We start from the raw sequence: 17,992 nt of genomic DNA, 5'->3' as shown, positions 1-17,992 counted from the left end.
GTACCCTGCCCCGCGTTTGCACGTCCCAGCAGCCGGGCCGAGGTAGGAACCGCGTTTATCGGCCCGTCCTGAGGGGCCCCGGGCCTGTAAACCCACAGGGCAGCGGAAGCGCAACGCACTGGGGGCTTGAAAACCCTCCGGGGCAAATGTGGGGGCGGGGCTGGGGTCTGCGGAGGGGCCCCCAGGCCGGGGAGGGAGACCGCTCTCCAGGGTCCTTGCTGAGTGGGCCCTGGGTGCCTGTTGGGCTTTGAGGGAGGCGCCTGCCCCCTGCAGACTCGTGGGACCCCAGGACTGGGGCTGGGGTCGGGGGGTGGGGGCGCTGTCACCGGCCTCAGCCTTCCCGTCTCCGATCACAACTGTGGTGACGACACGGCTCAGAGTCGCTTCACCCGTTCACCTGCACTGCCTGGCATTTCCGGCCACGAAGACCACCGAGTGTGGTTGCGGGGCTCCCGTGGCCCCGGGGCAAGTGGAGCTGCGGACGGAGGCCTAGGCGTCTGTCTGGCCACCTCCCTCGACGTACCCATCTGGGGCGCAGCCGTGGGACCCCTTCGCCCGGCCGACCTGAGAGCCGGGGCAGCCTCAGCCTCCGGGGGAAGAGAGAACAGAAGCAGTTAGATAAACAACAGAGTAAACGGCGCCCTAGACGGCAGTGCTGCTGTGACCCGGGAAGGAGAGAGGGCAGCGGGGGTGGGGGGGACGGGCGGCCTGAGTGTCCGTGCCACCGCTTGACATGGGGGCCGTGGCCTGGTGGACGCTGCAGGGAGCCTGGCAAGAGGAGCAGGCAGAGAGCCAAGGCCCTGGGGCAGACGTGGGTCTGGTGGGCAGGAGGCCTTGGGCCGGAGTCGGGGGGAGGGGGACAGGGTGGAGCTCAAGGCAGGTCGAGTGGGACCTCCTGGCCACTGACGCCCTTACCCTTAGAGTGTAGGAGCTGATTTCAGGGGGCANGGGGGGAGGGGCCCTTCCCTGCACCTGGGCTCCCGCCTCTGCCTCCTGTGGGGAGGGGCCCCGCTCTGGACACACCCGGGACAGAGCCCTGGGCTGCTCCCCACCCCCCACCCCAGAGTCCCCTCCCTCGCTGGCCCTCGGGGTCCAGGTAGCACCTCCGTCCTGTGTCCAGACCATCCACCATCACCATCCCCGCACCTCCCCCGTCCCCACCCCATGACCTGGGCCAGCCTGGGGCACCTCCCCCCCATCTCTCTGTCCCTCTGTCTCCCCCTCCGTCCGTCTCCGCAGTGGCCCCTGCCCGCCTGTCCTGCCCTCTCATCTCAGGAACTAGATGCCCCTAAATTCTCCCGTGATTCCTCCTTACTGGCCTCCACCCTTCCGCAGTCCCCCCGTCCTGAGGGCAAAGGTCGGGCTCCTGACTCATCCCTCCCCAAGTGACCCTCACCCGCCTTCGCTGGATTGTTCCTCGAATGTCAGCACGAAGCAGTCGTGTGGGGTGGGGTCGGGGTCAGGCAGACGGTGCCCAGCCTTGGGGACGTTAGACAGATAAGCCAAGAGCCACAAAGACAGAGCCCGTCCCCCTGGGAAGGACGGGGGGGAGGGGCAGTCAGGGAGGGCTTTGCGCGCAGCCCACCCCGAAGGCCGGCCGGCCGGAGGCCCGCGCAGGGCGTCCCGGAGGGAGCCGCCCCTACGAGGGGCCCCAGGAGAGGCGGCAGCGGGCGGCAGGGCTGTGGTGGGCACGCCCCCGCCCCGCAGCAGCTCTGTCCGACTCCGCGCTGCCTTCAGATCGGCCTGGACGGAAGCCTCGGGTGGGGCTCTGCGCCTGTCCCCCAGGCTGGACACCCCGCGGGGCTGTCCTTCGGGGGGACCGGGCGGAGGCTGCGGTGCTCTCCGCATGTGCGGCGGGCTCCCCCAAGTCTCCCTGCCTGACCACAGAGGAACCCCATTTCCTGCTGCCACCCTCCAAGCCCGCTCGGGGCCGCCCCATGCGGAGCGCTGGGTAGGAGGACAGAAACCGCGCAGCTGCCCTGAGAGGCTGGGGGACAGCCAGGCGGTGACCCGGGGAGCAGTCTGTGGGGCTGAGCGCCCTGGAGGCTGTCGTGAGTCCCAAGGGCCCGCGTACAGGCACCCGCGTCTGAAGCGGCTTTGAGCACCCAGACACCGCCCGCGGGACCCAAAGCTCTCTGGGGAGCTGGTTAGAGCCTGGTGCTCGGGCCGGGGGGTGGGGGAGCTGGTTAGAGCCTGGTGCTCGGGTCGAGAGGGGTCCGGGCAGCCCCAAACTCTGCGTGAGCAGGGCAGTGGGCCGCTGGTGGGGCCCAGGTCCCCTCAGGTCCCTGACGGGGCGGGGGGGGGCGGGGATGGCCCAGCACAGAGCTCGCTGGCGGAGAGCACTGGGGAGAGGGGGCGCCCCAGACTGCGGCGGCGTGACGATGCGTGGAGCCTTGCAGGGCCTGGGGAGAAGCAGCCGTCCTGCCGCGAGGCTGGGGCGTCACCCTGGGGGCGGGGGGGCCTGGCCTCAGGAGCACCCTTGGGGGCGGGGGCCGGGGCGGCTGCGTTTGTTCAGTGGGAGGGGCCGGCCAGCGCCTGTGGGCCAGTCCCGAGGGTCTGCGGCGCCTCTACAGATAAGGCATTAACAGTTGGGGCGGACTCACCTCCAGATCTGCTGACGCCAGGTGCTTGGGGCGAGGTGCCAAAGGTTCCCTATAAAGTGCTGGGGCTCTGGGCCGGCGGCCACTCACCCTCTGAACCCCGGCTGCCTGCGCTGCGCGGGACCTGGCCTGCGACCACCATGGTGAGGCTCGTGCTGCCCAACCCGGGGCTGGAGGGCCGGATCCCGTCCCTGGACCAGCTGGAGAGCATCGAGGCCGAGGAGGCCGGCTCCCGGCCCCAGTGGGACAACAAGGCCCAGTACATGCTCACCTGCGTGGGCTTCTGCGTGGGCCTGGGCAACGTGTGGCGCTTCCCCTACCTGTGCCAGAGCCACGGCGGAGGTGAGCCCCGGGGCTGGANACAGCATGGTGGGGACCCAGACCCCGGGACCCTGTGCGGGGGGTCACGCCCCGCCCTCCCCCTGCAGTGCCGCCTGGGCCCCTTCCCCTGTGAACACCGCCTCCCCGTTTGCACCGAGGGCAGGGCCGGGCCCCCACATGCTGCTCTGCTCCTGGCTCGCGGGGGCGGCGAGGGACGTCCAAGGGTCCGTGTGCTCCCGGGGGGCACCTGTGACCGGGCTGCGTGGGTCTGAGGGGGACCGGCCACCCCCCGACGGAGCCCCTCACTGAGTGGACGGGGCAGTGGGGCCCGCGTTCGTGCGTCCGCCGCGCGGGCACCGCGCTCAGCTCTCCTCGTGCAGCGTCCATGCCCTAAGCCCACCGGCGGGCACCGCGGCCTGGGTGGACGGAGGAGGGAGCTGGGCTGGGGGCAGGCGACCCACAGAAGGACTCCCTGACCTCGGGCCCGCCTCCGGGGCTGTCTGCCCTGGGCCCTGAGCCCCCGGCGGCGGCGCGGCAGCCCCAGCTGGGGACCCTGGGCGCGGGCTGGCTTGTAAGCAGGGAGGGGTCTGGGAGGTGCAGGTGCTCACTGGGGAGACGGGCTGCGCAGAGCGGGCGGTCCTGGGGGCGCGGGCGCTCCGGTGACGCGAGTTAGCGGGGGCTGCTTGCCTCTTGCTCCGAAGCACCTGCAGGCTGTCACCTGGGCTTTGGGGTAGAAAAGTGTCCCAGGAAAGGCAGAGCTGACGGTTCCTGCTCAGCCTCGGGGGCCCTGAATTTCCCAGGGCTTGAGCTTCCCCAGACCTGGGAGGGTGTGACTCACAAGCCCCGGGTCCAGCCGGCAACTCCGGAGGCAGCGGCCATGGCCCTGCGAGAGCGGCGGGGGCGGCGCCAGGGAGCCGGCCTCCCAGCTGCCTCGGGGGCCACGCAGGATGGTGGATGTGGCCCGGACGCTTGTCCCCTGAGAGGAGGGTGGGTGGCACCACCGAGCCCCCAAGGAAAGCCCAGGAGCCGCAGGCGGCGGGCCCTCCCTCAGGGAAGCGTTCACCTGGGGAAGTGCGGGCAGCGAGGGGGCCGCGTGGGAACCGTGCCCCCAGACCCTGCCGACTGGCGGGGCTGTCCCCCGGGTCAGCAGCGAGCGGAAGCCTGCCCTGCGCCCCGCAGTGGCTTCCACGCTGTCGGCAGAGCTGGGGGGCCCACCTCTGCGCTCTGGGACCCTCCGTGGCTCACCCTCCAGGGTGGCGCCCCCTGGAGACTCCGTGGCGTCCCCCCCAGGCCACCGCCCGTCCTCCCGCGCCCGCCCGGAGGAGCCCAGGAGGCGGACGGCCGCAGGGAGACGACTGTGGCCGGGGACCCTCCGTGTGACGCTTCCCTCGCCCATGGCCCCGGCTGTAAGGTGGGGGGTCCGTGTGACCTGGGGGGGCCGGTTCGCGGAAGGCGGTATGTGCCTCCCACTACTTCCAGCACTTCTGGGTAATTTGCAAAGTACAACAAATATTCATTTATTTTTAACTTTATATTATGGAAAAAATTTAAATATGGAAAAGTACAGAAAACTACAATCCAGACCCATCCACCTGACTTCCATTCAGTGGCAACAACGTTCTGCTGTATCTGCAGGGTCGCGATGGTGCGCAGGCGTACACACGCCCACACCCACGCAACACGCACAGCCCGTCCACCCACACACCTGTGTGCGCACAGCCACACAGCCACACACTCAGCCATGCACACACACACACACACACATGCACTGACGCATGCACAGCCACACGTGCACACACTCACACACACGCATGCACTGACACATGCACAGCAATGCGTGCACACACCCACACATGCACACACACGCACTGACACATGCACAGCAACATGTGCACACACGCACATGCACTGACACACGCACAGCCACACACTCACCCATGCACACACATGCACTGACACATGCACAGCAACGCGTGCACACACCCACACACCCACACATTCACACACATGCACTGACACACGCACAGCAATGTGTGCACACACCCACACACCCATGCACACACATGCACTGATGCACACACAGCCACACATGCACACCCCCCCGCACGCACACATGCACACACATGCACTGACACACGCACAGCCACACATGCACACACCCATGCACCCACACACCGCGTGTGCACATGTGCACCCATGCACAGTGCCCCCTCAGGCGCATGGTGTTAGGAGACTGTGATCATGAGAAAGGTCCCCCTGACCGGGTCTCTCTGACCGGGGTCCCCGGGGCAGCGCTGTGATGGGGACCGGTGCAGGTGGCTCCTGGTGGGCTGTGTCCTCCGCCTGCACTGCCTCAGGCAGCTGGTGTCCCTCCCACCTCAAAGCTAAGCCCTGGGCTCTGTGCTCACCTGCAGGCGACACAGGCCCACGTGCCCCCGAAGGGCAGGTTCATCCCCACGTCACAGGCTGGTGCCCAGCCTCCCTGCGCCCTGACCCCGAGCAGGCACCTGGCAGNGCATAGGGAGGGGGTGGGAAAGTGCTGCAGGGCTTGTGGGTCACGCTGACGTGGGAGGGAACCCGTGTGTGGGCCGGGGCCGGGGCGCCGGGCAGGGGCGCGTGAGCGCAGAGCAGGCTTGGGGAGCCCCTCAAGGGTCCCTGTCGGTCCCCTCGCCCAGGGGCAGGCCACACCCGTCCCAGGACCGGTCGGATGAAGAGAGCACCCAACGCCCGCAGAGCCCCCGCAGCCTATTGAGGGCCCGCGGTCACCCCTCGGCGCTGACACAGAACCGTGGCCCGAGGACCTGCGCACCCCCCGCCCTGTTTCCCGGTTCCTCAAAGAGGAAAAGGGCCGTGTCTCCGCCCAGCGGTCTGTCCCCCTTGGGTGCCGTCCAGCCTTCCCGCCGCAGCGGGCGGCCTGCGTCTGTGCCCATGGGTGCCGAAGCCCGGGCAGCCCCGGGAGGCCCGTCTCCAGGGACCTTTGTACCACATCCGGGCGCCCCGGTGCCTGCTGGCCCCCGTCCCTCCTCTGCCCTCCCCTGCGCCCTGCACCTTTACCCGCGGGAAGGGAAGACGTGGCCGGGTTTTAAGCAGGAAGCGTGTGTCCCCCAGGCCTAGTCTGTACAGAGCGCTTGGCATTGCCTGAGAACATCCTCGTCGCTGGAGCGAGCACGGGGCCGAGGGCCAGACGCTGCCCTGGGCCGGGGGTACTGGGTGGGCAGACCCACCGCCTTGTTGGGGTGGGCCCCACAGCATGGGGACACAGATGGCTCATTCTGGGGGGTGGAGGGCGTGTGCCTGACCCCTCTTCCCCCCTGCCCCCACTGGCTGTGCCCCCCGAAAGCTGAGCTCCCACACAGGGGATCCACTCATCTGCTGGCGGAAGAGCTCGTGTGGGGGAGGGGGGAGGGGGGCCAGGAGGATCGGCTGCAGCGGTGGCTTCCTGGAGGAGGGGCTTTCTAAGTGGGGTTTCCTGGGATGAATAGGAGTTTCCTGATGGAGATGGAGGGACAGGAAGGCTGGCGGGTGAAAGTGGCATCACGAGGAAAGGGGGGATTAAAGGACATTTTAGAGCTTTGTCCCAAATGGACTTGTTTCCTTGCTAATTTTTCTGAGAGGTTTTCTTTTTTTATTTTTTTTATTTTTCAAAAATGTTTATTTTTGAGAGCTGGAGCACGTGAGGTGGCGGGGGCAGAGTGTCCGAAGCGGGCTCTGTGCTGACAGCTGCAAGCCTGACGTGGGGCTCGAACTCACAGTGAGATCCTGACCCGAGCTGAAGTCGGACCCTTAACCACTGAGCCCCCCAGGCGCCCTGCTTGGAGGCTTTCAAATCAAGCCCCTAGGAAAACGGTGGCGACCGATTTTGTCCTGTGTTAGCTTAGCCCTCACTGACACGGAGCACGGCGAGCAGGTCCTGATGGGATGTTAGTGGCCCTGGCGTGAGCCTGTGGCCCGGGCTGTGCCCTCAGACCCAGGGGCTCCAGCCTGTGGGTTTTCTGTACCCGGTGCCCGTCCTTCCTCCTTGATACTCTGTCATCGTCACATTGAGGGCCACACCCCCAGCTGCGGCCCAGGCCCCTTGCTTTCCTGGAATTTTGACCTCAGCATCTGAAAGGGCCTGTCCCTGGAGCCTCGCGCCGGGAGAGAGGCCACTCGGGCCGTCCAGCGCGCAGGCAGGGGACGGCCCCAGGGAGGGGAGCGCCGCTGGGCCCCCCGACACGCGGGCCCCGCAGAGGAGAAAGAAGAGGCCGGGCGCTAACGCGGGGCAAAGGCGGAGATAGGCTGGCGCTGGCACAGGCCGCCCCCGCAGAGGGACCGGGTGGCCGCCCCCCCTCCGGAGGGCACCTCGGGCCTGAGGCCGGCCTGGAGTTCACAGCCGGGGACTCGGCTGTGCTGGTCCCTGCGAGGTCACGCTGCGCCCGGGGACGGAGCGGCCCAGGGGCTAATTTCCCTTCTCCACCTGCTGTCCTGCACCGAGCCGCCGGCTTCCCAGCGCCCGCAGCCCCGGGGGGTGGTCCCTGCGTCCCCTCGTGTGGCCTCGGCTCCGGGTCAGGGCTGGCCAGGCCTTCAGAGGGCCTCGGTGTATCCAGCTAGCCTCCCGAGGCTCAGCTCGAGGGCCCCGGGTCGGTGTCTGAACCCCCACCCCGGTCACCTCTCGTGACCTCTGACCCTCGCACCCCGCTTCCCTGCGCTGCCTCCCCCGATTCCCGGGGGGCCCAAAGGCACCCGTTCGCGGCCTCGTCATCGGCAGCCTCCCAAGTTCGTCTCTGCAGGAGCTTTCCACAAACGCCCGTGTCCCCAGAGGTGGCCCTGTGCCCCCCCGCGAGCCGTCCCCTGACCCCCGCCGCTTCTCCCCACGCAGGGGCGTTTATGATCCCGTTCCTCATCCTGCTGGTCTTGGAGGGCATCCCGCTGCTGTACCTGGAGTTCGCCATCGGCCAGAGGCTGCGGAAGGGCAGCATGGGCGTCTGGAGCTCCATCCACCCGGCCCTCAAGGGCGTAGGTGCGCAGCCGGGCCCGCGGGCGTCCCTCCCGCCTTCCCCCTTCCCTGCCTCATTCCAGGGCCCCCCACCCCCGGGCCTTTGCAGACCCTTCCTTCCAATTTCAGCTCCGGGCCCGGGTCACCCCTGGCCGCCGGGGGCCAGCAGGACAGCAGAGACCGTTCTGAGTCCCCAGGCACCCAGCGGGTGGGAGGGTATAGACGCAGGGGGAGAGTAGAGACCTGCCTCCCCACCCCCTGCCCAGATCAGGGCTCAGCAATGGCTGGATGGGGAGTGGGGCTACTGCTGAGGCCACTGGCCTGCTCTCCAAGTTTCCTCCGTCCACCACCCGTACAGTCGGCAAGGAGGTTCCTCCCCGACTCTGGCCTCTCACCCGGCACTGACCCCCCCACCCCAGCACTGACCCCTCACCCCCGGCACTGACCCCTCACCCGGCACTGACCCCCCCACCCGCACTGACCCCTCACCCGGCACTGACCCCCCCACCCGCACTGACCCCTCACCCGGCACTGACCCCCCCACCCGCACTGACCCCTCACCCGGCACTGACCCCCCCACCCGCACTGACCCCTCACCCGGCACTGACCCCCCCACCCGCACTGACCCCTCACCCGGCACTGACCCCCCCACCCGCACTGACCCCTCACCCGGCACTGACCCCCCCACCCGCACTGACCCCTCACCCGGCACTGACCCCCCCACCCGCACTGACCCCTCACCCGGCACTGACCCCCCCACCCGCACTGACCCCTCACCCGGCACTGACCCCCCCACCCGCACTGACCCCTCACCCGGCACTGACCCCCCCACCCGCACTGACCCCTCACCCGGCACTGACCCCCCCACCCGCACTGACCCCTCACCCGGCACTGACCCCCCCACCCGCACTGACCCCTCACCCGGCACTGACCCCCCCACCCGCACTGACCCCTCACCCGGCACTGACCCCCCCACCCGCACTGACCCCTCACCCGGCACTGACCCCCCCACCCGCACTGACCCCTCACCCGGCACTGACCCCCCCACCCGCACTGACCCCTCACCCGGCACTGACCCCCCCACCCGCACTGACCCCTCACCCGGCACTGACCCCCCCACCCGCACTGACCCCTCACCCGGCACTGACCCCCCCACCCGCACTGACCCCTCACCCGGCACTGACCCCCCCACCCGCACTGACCCCTCACCCGGCACTGACCCCCCCACCCGCACTGACCCCTCACCCGGCACTGACCCCCCCACCCGCACTGACCCCTCACCCGGCACTGACCCCCCCACCCGCACTGACCCCTCACCCGGCACTGACCCCCCCACCCGCACTGACCCCTCACCCGGCACTGACCCCCCCACCCGCACTGACCCCTCACCCGGCACTGACCCCCCCACCCGCACTGACCCCTCACCCGGCACTGACCCCCCCACCCGCACTGACCCCTCACCCGGCACTGACCCCCCCACCCGCACTGACCCCTCACCCGGCACTGACCCCCCCACCCGCACTGACCCCTCACCCGGCACTGACCCCCCCACCCGCACTGACCCCTCACCCGGCACTGACCCCCCCACCCGCACTGACCCCTCACCCGGCACTGACCCCCCCACCCGCACTGACCCCTCACCCGGCACTGACCCCCCCACCCGCACTGACCCCTCACCCGGCACTGACCCCCCCACCCGCACTGACCCCTCACCCGGCACTGACCCCCCCACCCGCACTGACCCCTCACCCGGCACTGACCCCCCCACCCGCACTGACCCCTCACCCGGCACTGACCCCCCCACCCGCACTGACCCCTCACCCGGCACTGACCCCCCCACCCGCACTGACCCCTCACCCGGCCCTGACCCCTCCACCCGGCACTGACCCCTCACCTGGCACTGACCCCTCGCCCGGCACTGACCCCTCACCCGGCACTGACCCCCCCACCCGCACTGACCCCTCGCCCGGCACTGACCCCTCGCCCGGCACGGACCCCTCACCCCAGCAGTGCCCCCACTCCTGAGCAGTGACGGTCTGGCCCCCAGGCATCGCGTCCATGTTCGTGTCCTTCATGGTGGGCCTCTACTACAACACCATCATCGCCTGGGTCATGTGGTACTTCTTCAACTCCTTCCAGGACCCCCTGCCCTGGAGTGAGTGCCCGCTCAATGCCAACAGGACAGGTGAGCCCTGGGGGGGAAGGGGACCAGGGGCCGCACTGTTGGTCGAGTGCTTGCCCTCTGATTGGCCCGATTCCGGGTGCCTGGAGCCCAGGTGCGGCCGAAGCCAGAGCGCCGAAGGCAACGGGGCACCAGGAGAAGGGCGCATTGCAGGAGAAAAGCCCCTAAAAGTGGTGGCCTCCGCGCTGGGGGGCGGTGTGCCCCGGGCTGTCGGGAAGGAAAGGGGGCCGCCCATCACCTGGGCCCCGTGGGCGGACGGCTGCCCTGGGGTTCCGAGCTGCTCGCCGGGTGAGGGGGCTTTCCGGGAGCCGCACCCCGGTATCGCTGGGCCAGCGTCCTGAGCGCCCCCACCGGCCTTTTCCTTGCCCTCACGGAGGCTCCGTGTACAGAGCTCTCCTGCCCTTGCTGCCAGATCCTTCCGGGGAGCCCCTCCCCGGGGAGTGGGGGAGCAGGGCCCCTNAGGGCTGGGGGAAGACAGGTCTCTCCTCGTGGCCCTCGGGAAGCCCCGGGAACGCTGTCCCCATCTCTGGGGATGAGGTCGGGGTCTTCCGGGATTAGACCTCTTCTCGTGGGCACCATGGACCCCGGGACCTGTACTGACAGGGACACGTGAGGTTGAACAGAGTGGCCTGGTGTGGGCCCCAGACCGGGGGCCTTGAAGACCCATGACCTCCTATCGGGCAGGGCGCCTCACCAGCTCAGACCCGCTAAGCCTGTGGGGCTCGAATCTGCCTGCAGCAGGGGCAGGACGGGGAAGGCACCTCGGGGTGCACACGCGGGGTGTGTACATGCCCATGCACACAGAGGTCTGCATGTATGTGCACACACGTATGCAAGGGAGTTGTGTTTGCACGCAGGTACACTCGTGTGCACATGTTTCTGTGAATGTGCACTGTGTGTGTGCAGGTGTGGGTGTGCGTGTGTGCATGTGCACATGCATGTGTGTCCGTGGTGAGCGTGCGTATGTGCGCACACGCATGTGTGCATGTGTGGGTGTGCATGCATGCGTGTGTGCACGTGCATGTGTGTGCATGGGTGCGCACGTGCAGGTGTGCACAGGCACATACAACATCCCTGCTGTCCGTGTCTCAAAAACGCGGCCTGTGTCTCCCGTGGCTTGGGCCCGCGTCTCCCTGTCCCCACCTTGGCTCGCACCCTGTGACCCGAGTGCCCGCCCCCAGGCTACGTGGAGGAGTGCGCGCGCAGCTCCTCTGTGGACTATTACTGGTACCGGGAGACCCTCAACATCTCCACCTCCATCAGCGACTCCGGCTCCGTGCAGTGGTGGATCCTGCTCAGCCTGACCTGTGCCTGGAGCGTCCTCTACGTGTGCATCATCCGNGGGGGGGGGGGGGGCCCCCCTGCACCTTCAGGAGGCTGTGAGGGTCGTGGCCCCGCTGCCTGGGAGGGGTCTCTGTGGCCACATGCGCTCAAGCCCACGCTCAGAGAGCCACGGGAGCCACAGCNGGTCCTAACCGGCAGCACTTTCTGCCCACCTGCCCGGCCCGCCCGGCCCCTGGCCCCACACCTGCCCCGTCTGCAGGCCGTGTACATCACCTCAACGCTGCCCTACGTCGTCCTGACCATCTTCCTCATCCGGGGCCTGACGCTGAAGGGAGCCACCAATGGCATCGTGTTCCTCTTCACGCCCAACGTGAGTCCCCTGAGGTCCGCCCGGGCCCAGGGGGGCGGGGGGCCAGACCGGGGGCCCGTCGGCTCCCCCGCAGCTGTGTGGCCAGAGGGCAGCCCCCACCGGGCCGTGTGTCGACAGACACCTTGGGAGGGAGGCTGAAGGCCTCTGTCCTGACACAGGTCACGGAGCTGGCCAACCCGGTCACCTGGCTGGACGCGGGGGCTCAGGTCTTCTACTCCTTCTCGCTGGCTTTCGGGGGCCTCATCTCCTTCTCCAGCTACAACTCTGTGCAGTGAGTGTGGCGGGCCTCGGCCTCCCTAAGGGTGGGGGCGGCACGGGGGAAGGGAGGGGAGACGCACAGCAGACCCCGCTGACCTGGGTCCCGGCGGGGCGGCGGCCACAGGGTGCATGACTCCAGAGGGCTGCCACCAGCGAGGCACCTCGGTCCCCGTGACAGCGAGCTCTGGTGCCCCCCCCTTCCCCTTGGCTCCCAGGACCCCGGGGCCACCCATCCCTGCAGCCCACCCAGGCCGACACCCACACGGCAGGGCCCGTTCCCCAGGGCATCCCCGGCCTCCGAGAAACATACTTGGTGTCACTTCATCCCCACAAACGTTAGTGGGACACCTCCCGTGTGGCCGGCCCGGTGGCCAGGACCGTCCCGTGGGGGCCAGTGGCCCAGCAGCGAGATGAGCAAGCCCAGGGCAGCGCGGAGGGCGAGGGACTGAGGGTGGACCGTGACAGGAAGTGCTTCCCACGGGGGCCATCCCCCCGCTGGCCTCACACACTCCCAGGGTCGTGCAGGCACCTCCAGGCCCGGAAGGAGCCGCCCTCCCGGGGAGCCCCGTGGCCCCTCTTCCTTGAGCGCTGACACGGGCCGGGACGCGCGTCCCCGGCCGGCAGTGACCAGCAGGCACTCTCACCACAGCAACAACTGTGAGATGGACTCGGTGATCGTGTCGGTCATCAACGGCTTCACATCTGTGTATGCGGCCACCGTGGTCTACTCCATCATCGGCTTCCGTGCCACCGAGCGCTTCGACGACTGTTTCAACACGTAGGTGGCTCGCCTGCCCTGAGGAGCTTGCACGTTGCCCCCAGGGGGCCCCCGGGCTTGCAGCCAGCCTCGCTCTCTTCCCAGGAACATCCTGACGCTCATCAACGGCTTCGACCTGCCCGAGGGCAACGTGACGCAGGAGAACTTCGCGGAAGTGCAGCAGTGGTACAAGACCACGGAGCCCGAGACCTACGCCAAACTGCAATTCCAGAACTGCGACATGAACTCCTTCCTCTCCGAGGTCGGCACCTTGGGTGGCGCCCCTGCTTTCAGGCCTGGGTGCAGGGGGCGGGGCCAAGCTTCCCCTGCCAGCCGGGTGCCAGTGGGCCCGTATCCGGGTACCCCGTCCGGGGCTCCAGCATCAACCACGGCACGGACCCCACGTCCCCAGCTCTAGGCCACCAGGATGCTGCTTCTGCCTCTGGTATTGCCTAGAGTTTGTGTCCCAGGCTGGCTGGGCTCGCCCGTCATCCTGAGTTGCCCCCTCGCTCCTCCGCGGGGCCACACCGATGCCTGACGTCCTGAAGTCCTGGCCCGCCTCGCAGGGCGGAGCTGGTGCGTGCAAGGCAGCAGCACGTTTTCGCACAAACTCGTATAGATGCTGTGAAGTTACTTTGGGGTCCCTGACTTGTGAGCAAGTCCCCAGGATCGGAGCCCATGCCCTGCAGGGAACACAGAGGCCCCGGGCTCCCACAGCCTCTCAGCCCCGCCAGGAACACCCACAACCCGGGCTGAGGCCTCGCTGACCCGCGTGGGGCCAGCGGCGGGGACATGGGGTCAGCCGGGGTCCCATGCGGACCCCGGCACCTCTGCGTCTGCAAGCCCGTCGGTGCACACGGCCCGCCCTCAGCGGGCCCCAGGCTGGCCCGCTGGCCGCGGGCCCAGGGCGTCCGTTCAGGGCACTTGCTCAGGCCGGTGAGGTCACCCTGCGCCCCAAGCCCAGCCATGCTGGGAACATCCCAGGAAGCGTCCTGTGGGGTGAGGCCTGTCGGAGAGCAGACGTGTCTGTCCATGCCTGCCGCATGTCTGTCTGTCCGGGCAGCACTGGGCCCCGACCTCTGCCGGGCAATGCCATCCGCTTCCTGGTGCTCACACTTGTTTGGCTTTTTTCTTTTTTTTAAGGTTTTTTATTTATTTCAAGGAGAGAGAGAAAGACAGCGTGAGCAGGGGAGGGTCAGAGAGAGAGGGAGTGACAGACTCTGAAACAGGCTCCAGGCTCCGAGCTGGCAGTCAGCACAGAGCCCGACGCAGGGCTCGAACCCACGAACCGCGAGATCATGACCTAAGCGAAAGTCAGATGCTTAACAGACTAAGCCATCCAGGCGCCCCTTGTTTGGCTTTTAAAAGTGCCGTTGGGCCTAAAAGACAAGTTCTGGTTGTTTTCCCTCATGGCTGTAATCAGCTCTCTCCTTGTGCAGCAGGGGCGGGGGGGAGGGGCGCTCAGCAGGTGCAGGGCTGTCGGGTGAGGGAGGAGGAGGGAGGCGCAGGGAGGCGCAGGGAGGCGCGCCTCGCTGATGGAGCTGCCCCCGCGCAGGGCGTGGAGGGCACCGGGCTGGCCTTCATCGTCTTCACGGAGGCCATCACCAAGATGCCCGTGGCGCCGCTGTGGTCGGTCCTCTTCTTCATCATGCTCTTCTGCCTGGGCCTGTCGTCCATGTTCGGGAACATGGAGGGCGTGGTGGTGCCCCTACAGGACCTCAAGATCATCCCGGAAAAGTGGCCCAAAGAGCTGCTCACAGGTGTGTGGGGCTGGGACGGCCTCGAGGGTGCAGCCGGGGCCTGGACTCGGGGCCTGTCTGCAGCGGCCACGTTCTCTGTCCTGAAGGCCTCATCTGCCTGGGGACGTACCTGATCGCTTTCATCTTCACGCTGAAGTCCGGCCAGTACTGGCTGTCCCTGCTGGACAGCTACGCCGGCTCCATCCCGCTGCTGATCATCGCCTTCTGCGAGATGTTTGCTGTGGTCTACGTGTACGGCGTGGACAGGTAGGAGGCCGAGGCCGCGGGGGCAGGAAGTTCCCGCACTCGGGGCAGGGGGAGACAGGCGTGTGTGACACGGGGCCGAGCGCACTTGTCCCTGGAGGGCGCGGGGCCTGGGTCCGCAGGGCTGCGGGCGAAGGAGACAGGCCTCCCGGAGCCGTGTGATGGTGCGGCTTCCGGGTGCTTCCGGCCCTGACAAGGTCGGGTGCCGACGGGCCGCTCAGTCTTGGGGGAGGGAGTGAGGACAAGCCACAACGAAGGAAGACACGGTCCCCTCCGGTCTGACCCGTGCTTGAAAAGTCCTACGGAGAACGGCTGCACCCCCTGGAGAGGGAGCGTCGCAAGTCTCACGGGCCCGGAAGCCCGGCTGCACGAGACTCGGGAACAGGTGGACCAGGAGTGGCTGAGCAGCCGCTGGGGCAGGGCGCTCGCTGTGGGGAAGGGGGCTCCCCCAGGGGGTCCTCCTGCGGCTGCCGGCCCGGGGAGAGGCTGGGTGCCCTGCGTGGTGCCGGCGCCCTGGGCCTTTCCAGAGGGAGAGAGCGCCGCGCAGCCGGACGGAGCCCCGGGAGGAGAGAGGTGGCAAGTGTGTCTGTCAGTGTCTGCTCAGCCGGATGCTCAGGGCGTGACGTCCTGACCGGACGTGAGCCGGGCCCAGAACGCGGCCCTGGTGCCCTCGCCAGGTGTCCAGCACACACGCACCAGCCCGTGGGGGCGCTCCGACAGCGGGACGCCTCCTCTGTGCCCGCAAGGGCTCGCACCCCCAGGATGCAAGCGACGAGGCTTATTTCCCCAACATACCGCAAACCGGCCCCGGTGTCACCGAGGACCGCTTGCGGCCCCGCCCACTCCCGCTGCAGCGGACACAGGGACGGAAGTCGTGACTCAGGCCTGTGACAGGGAAGGAGGGCACGGCCATCTGTGAACGCTCAGGGACAGCAAGAAGCCAGACACTCGCGGGGGTCACTGAACGACACGCGGAGGGGAAGGGCCCTCAAGAGGATATGCACCACGGCCCCCCTGGCTCCGCGGGGTCCGGCCTGGGGCCCGGCCTGGGCAGCAGTGCCTTCCCAGAAGTGTCCTCTGGGCTCTCTGTGTCCTGGACAGCCTGTGGCCGTGTTCTGTGTTCTGTGGGCTCCACACTAGTTTATATGGACAACGGGCTGCAGTGCAGAAGAGGGTCCGGCCCGGAGGTGGGGGCTGTCCAGCTGTGGGGCCGCTGTCCTGCCAGGGAGGTGGGGACGGGGCTGCCTCTAGCCTGCCCTCCAGCCCTGGAACCCGCGAGCCTGCCCAGCGGGTGCCTGCCCACACTGCCACGCGGCGTCTGCGTGGCGAGCCACGTGGCGCCTTGGGCGGCAGAGGCTCTGGTGGCCTCCCGAGTCTGGCCCTCGAGGAGGCGGGCCTGTGCCCGCAGGGGCGGCCAGGACTCTGGCCGGAGAAGAGACCAGGCCAGGGCGCTGCAGACGCAACGCCTGTGTGGGCCAGCCGCCCTCCGCCTTGGTGGGACCATAGGCCCGATGACGTCCCCGTGACAGCTCTCCTCCTGCCTCCGCGCAGGTTCAACAGGGACATCGAGTTCATGATTGGCCACAAGCCCAACATCTTCTGGCAAGTCACGTGGAGAGTGGTCAGCCCGCTGCTCATGCTGGTCATCTTCCTCTTCTTCTTCGTGGTCAAGGTCAACGAGGAGCTGATCTACAGTGTCTGGGACCCCGCCTACGTGAGTCGAGGAGCTTCTGGGGGGGACGGCGGGGGTCTTGCTCCCTGTGGGGTTGGGAGCCCGGAGTGTCCCTCCCTCCCCTACGAGGGCCGAGGGCCAGGTGGGGACCTGGGGGGGACGCGGTCTGCTGGCCGCTCAACACCACCCCCGCCCCCTGCTCTCTCCCCAGGAGGAATTTCCTAAATCCCAGAAGGTGGCATACCCGGGCTGGGTGTACGCCGTGGTGGTGATCGTGGCCGGGGTGCCCTGCCTGGTGATCCCCGGCTTCGCCATCTACAAGCTCATCAGGAACTACTGTCAGAGACGGGGAGACCGCCAGGCGCTGGTCAGTGGGCCGTCCACGACCTCTGTCAACGGGGACCTGAAGTGCTAACCTACTAACCAGCCTGGCCCCGGGGCGTGTGGCCATCGTGGGGGGGGCTCTGGGCCACACACTTGTGTGCGTGTGCGTGTGTGTGTGTACACCTGTGGGTCTGTATGTGTGCACAGGTGAGTGTATGTGCATACAGCGCTTACACGTGTGAGTGTGTGCATGTGTGTGTGTACACCTGTGGGTCTGTATGTGTGCACAGGTGAGTGTATGTGCATGCTGTGTGTACAAGTGTGAAGTGTGTGCGTATGTGTGCACACAGGTGCGAGCACACACATGTGCATGTGTACATATGTGAGGGAGTGGGTGTGAGCACGCCTGTATGTACACATGTCAAAGCATGTGCAGATATATGTGCATGAGTACATGGTAGGCATGCATATACATGTGCTGTGCGCACAAGTATAAATACATGCCAGTGTGCACACACGTGTTTGTGTGCACACACCCCTGCACACGCTCCAGGGACAGTCAGCTGGGGCGGGGGGGCGGGGGCCGCGTCTGTCCTACTTGCCTGGCGGGAGACGGGATCCCCGTGCCCCTCAGGACTGGCCTGTAGCCGCCCGCCTTCACCTTGCTGTCGACCCTTGACCTGGGAGGTCCTGGTGAGGTCGGGACAGGGGGGGCCCCGCCTGAGGACGGCCCTGCTCAGGCCTCTGGGCCGTGAGCTTGAGGGGACTCTGCCGGGTTTTTTGGAGGCTTGGCCATTGCCCGCCTCCCGGGTGTCAAATCGTCGCTTCTGCCGCCGCAGGGAGCTGAGCAGTTAGACGGCCCGGCTGGGCCCGGCTCGAGCCAGAAGCACCCTTAGTGTTTCCCTCCAAGGAGCTGAACGCACGAGCGCTTAGCCTGGCGCTGGAAAGGGCCGGTTATACGGTAACTCGGCCGCGGCCGCCACCGCCAAGGACAGTCTGTGGTCCCGAGCACGGCAAGGCCCAGGAAGTCTCACCACTTGGTGCCACTCAGTGAAGTCGGGGGCTGACTCTTCCCTCTCTGTCTGGGAAGGTGGTTTTCTGCGATTCGACAGTCAATCTCAGTCACTGGGCACCTGGGGTGGTTTCTTTAATGGGCTGGTCGCCTCCACCCTCCACAGAAAAAATCTGGAGTCTTAAGTTAAACTGGACTTTCTGAGAATCCCCTGGGCGGGGGTGGGGACCCCCC

General features: G+C 67.7%; 1 protein-coding gene across 1 annotated transcript; it reads left to right on the top strand.

The window, feature by feature from the left end:
- The first annotated feature begins 2,653 nt into the window (after positions 1-2,653).
- SLC6A19 (solute carrier family 6 member 19) lies at positions 2,654-16,869 on the top strand. Its single transcript, XM_077749439.1, has 12 exons — positions 2,654-2,942; positions 7,780-7,920; positions 9,944-10,081; positions 11,260-11,441; positions 11,622-11,732; positions 11,891-12,003; positions 12,640-12,768; positions 12,853-13,009; positions 14,303-14,507; positions 14,594-14,753; positions 16,302-16,464; positions 16,634-16,869. The coding sequence occupies exons 1-12, from the start codon at positions 2,741-2,743 to the stop codon at positions 16,835-16,837; spliced, it is 1,905 nt and encodes a 634-aa protein (XP_077605565.1). The 5' UTR covers positions 2,654-2,740; the 3' UTR covers positions 16,838-16,869.
- The last annotated feature ends 1,123 nt before the right edge of the window (positions 16,870-17,992 follow it).

The sequence above is a fragment of the Crocuta crocuta genome, unplaced genomic scaffold (genome assembly GCF_008692635.1).
Source record: "Crocuta crocuta isolate KB4526 unplaced genomic scaffold, BGI_CrCroc_1.0 scaffold89, whole genome shotgun sequence".
Classification (NCBI taxonomy): Eukaryota; Metazoa; Chordata; class Mammalia; order Carnivora; family Hyaenidae; genus Crocuta; species Crocuta crocuta.
Note: the sequence above shows the minus strand (reverse complement) of the source record. Positions and strands in the feature narration are given on the sequence as shown.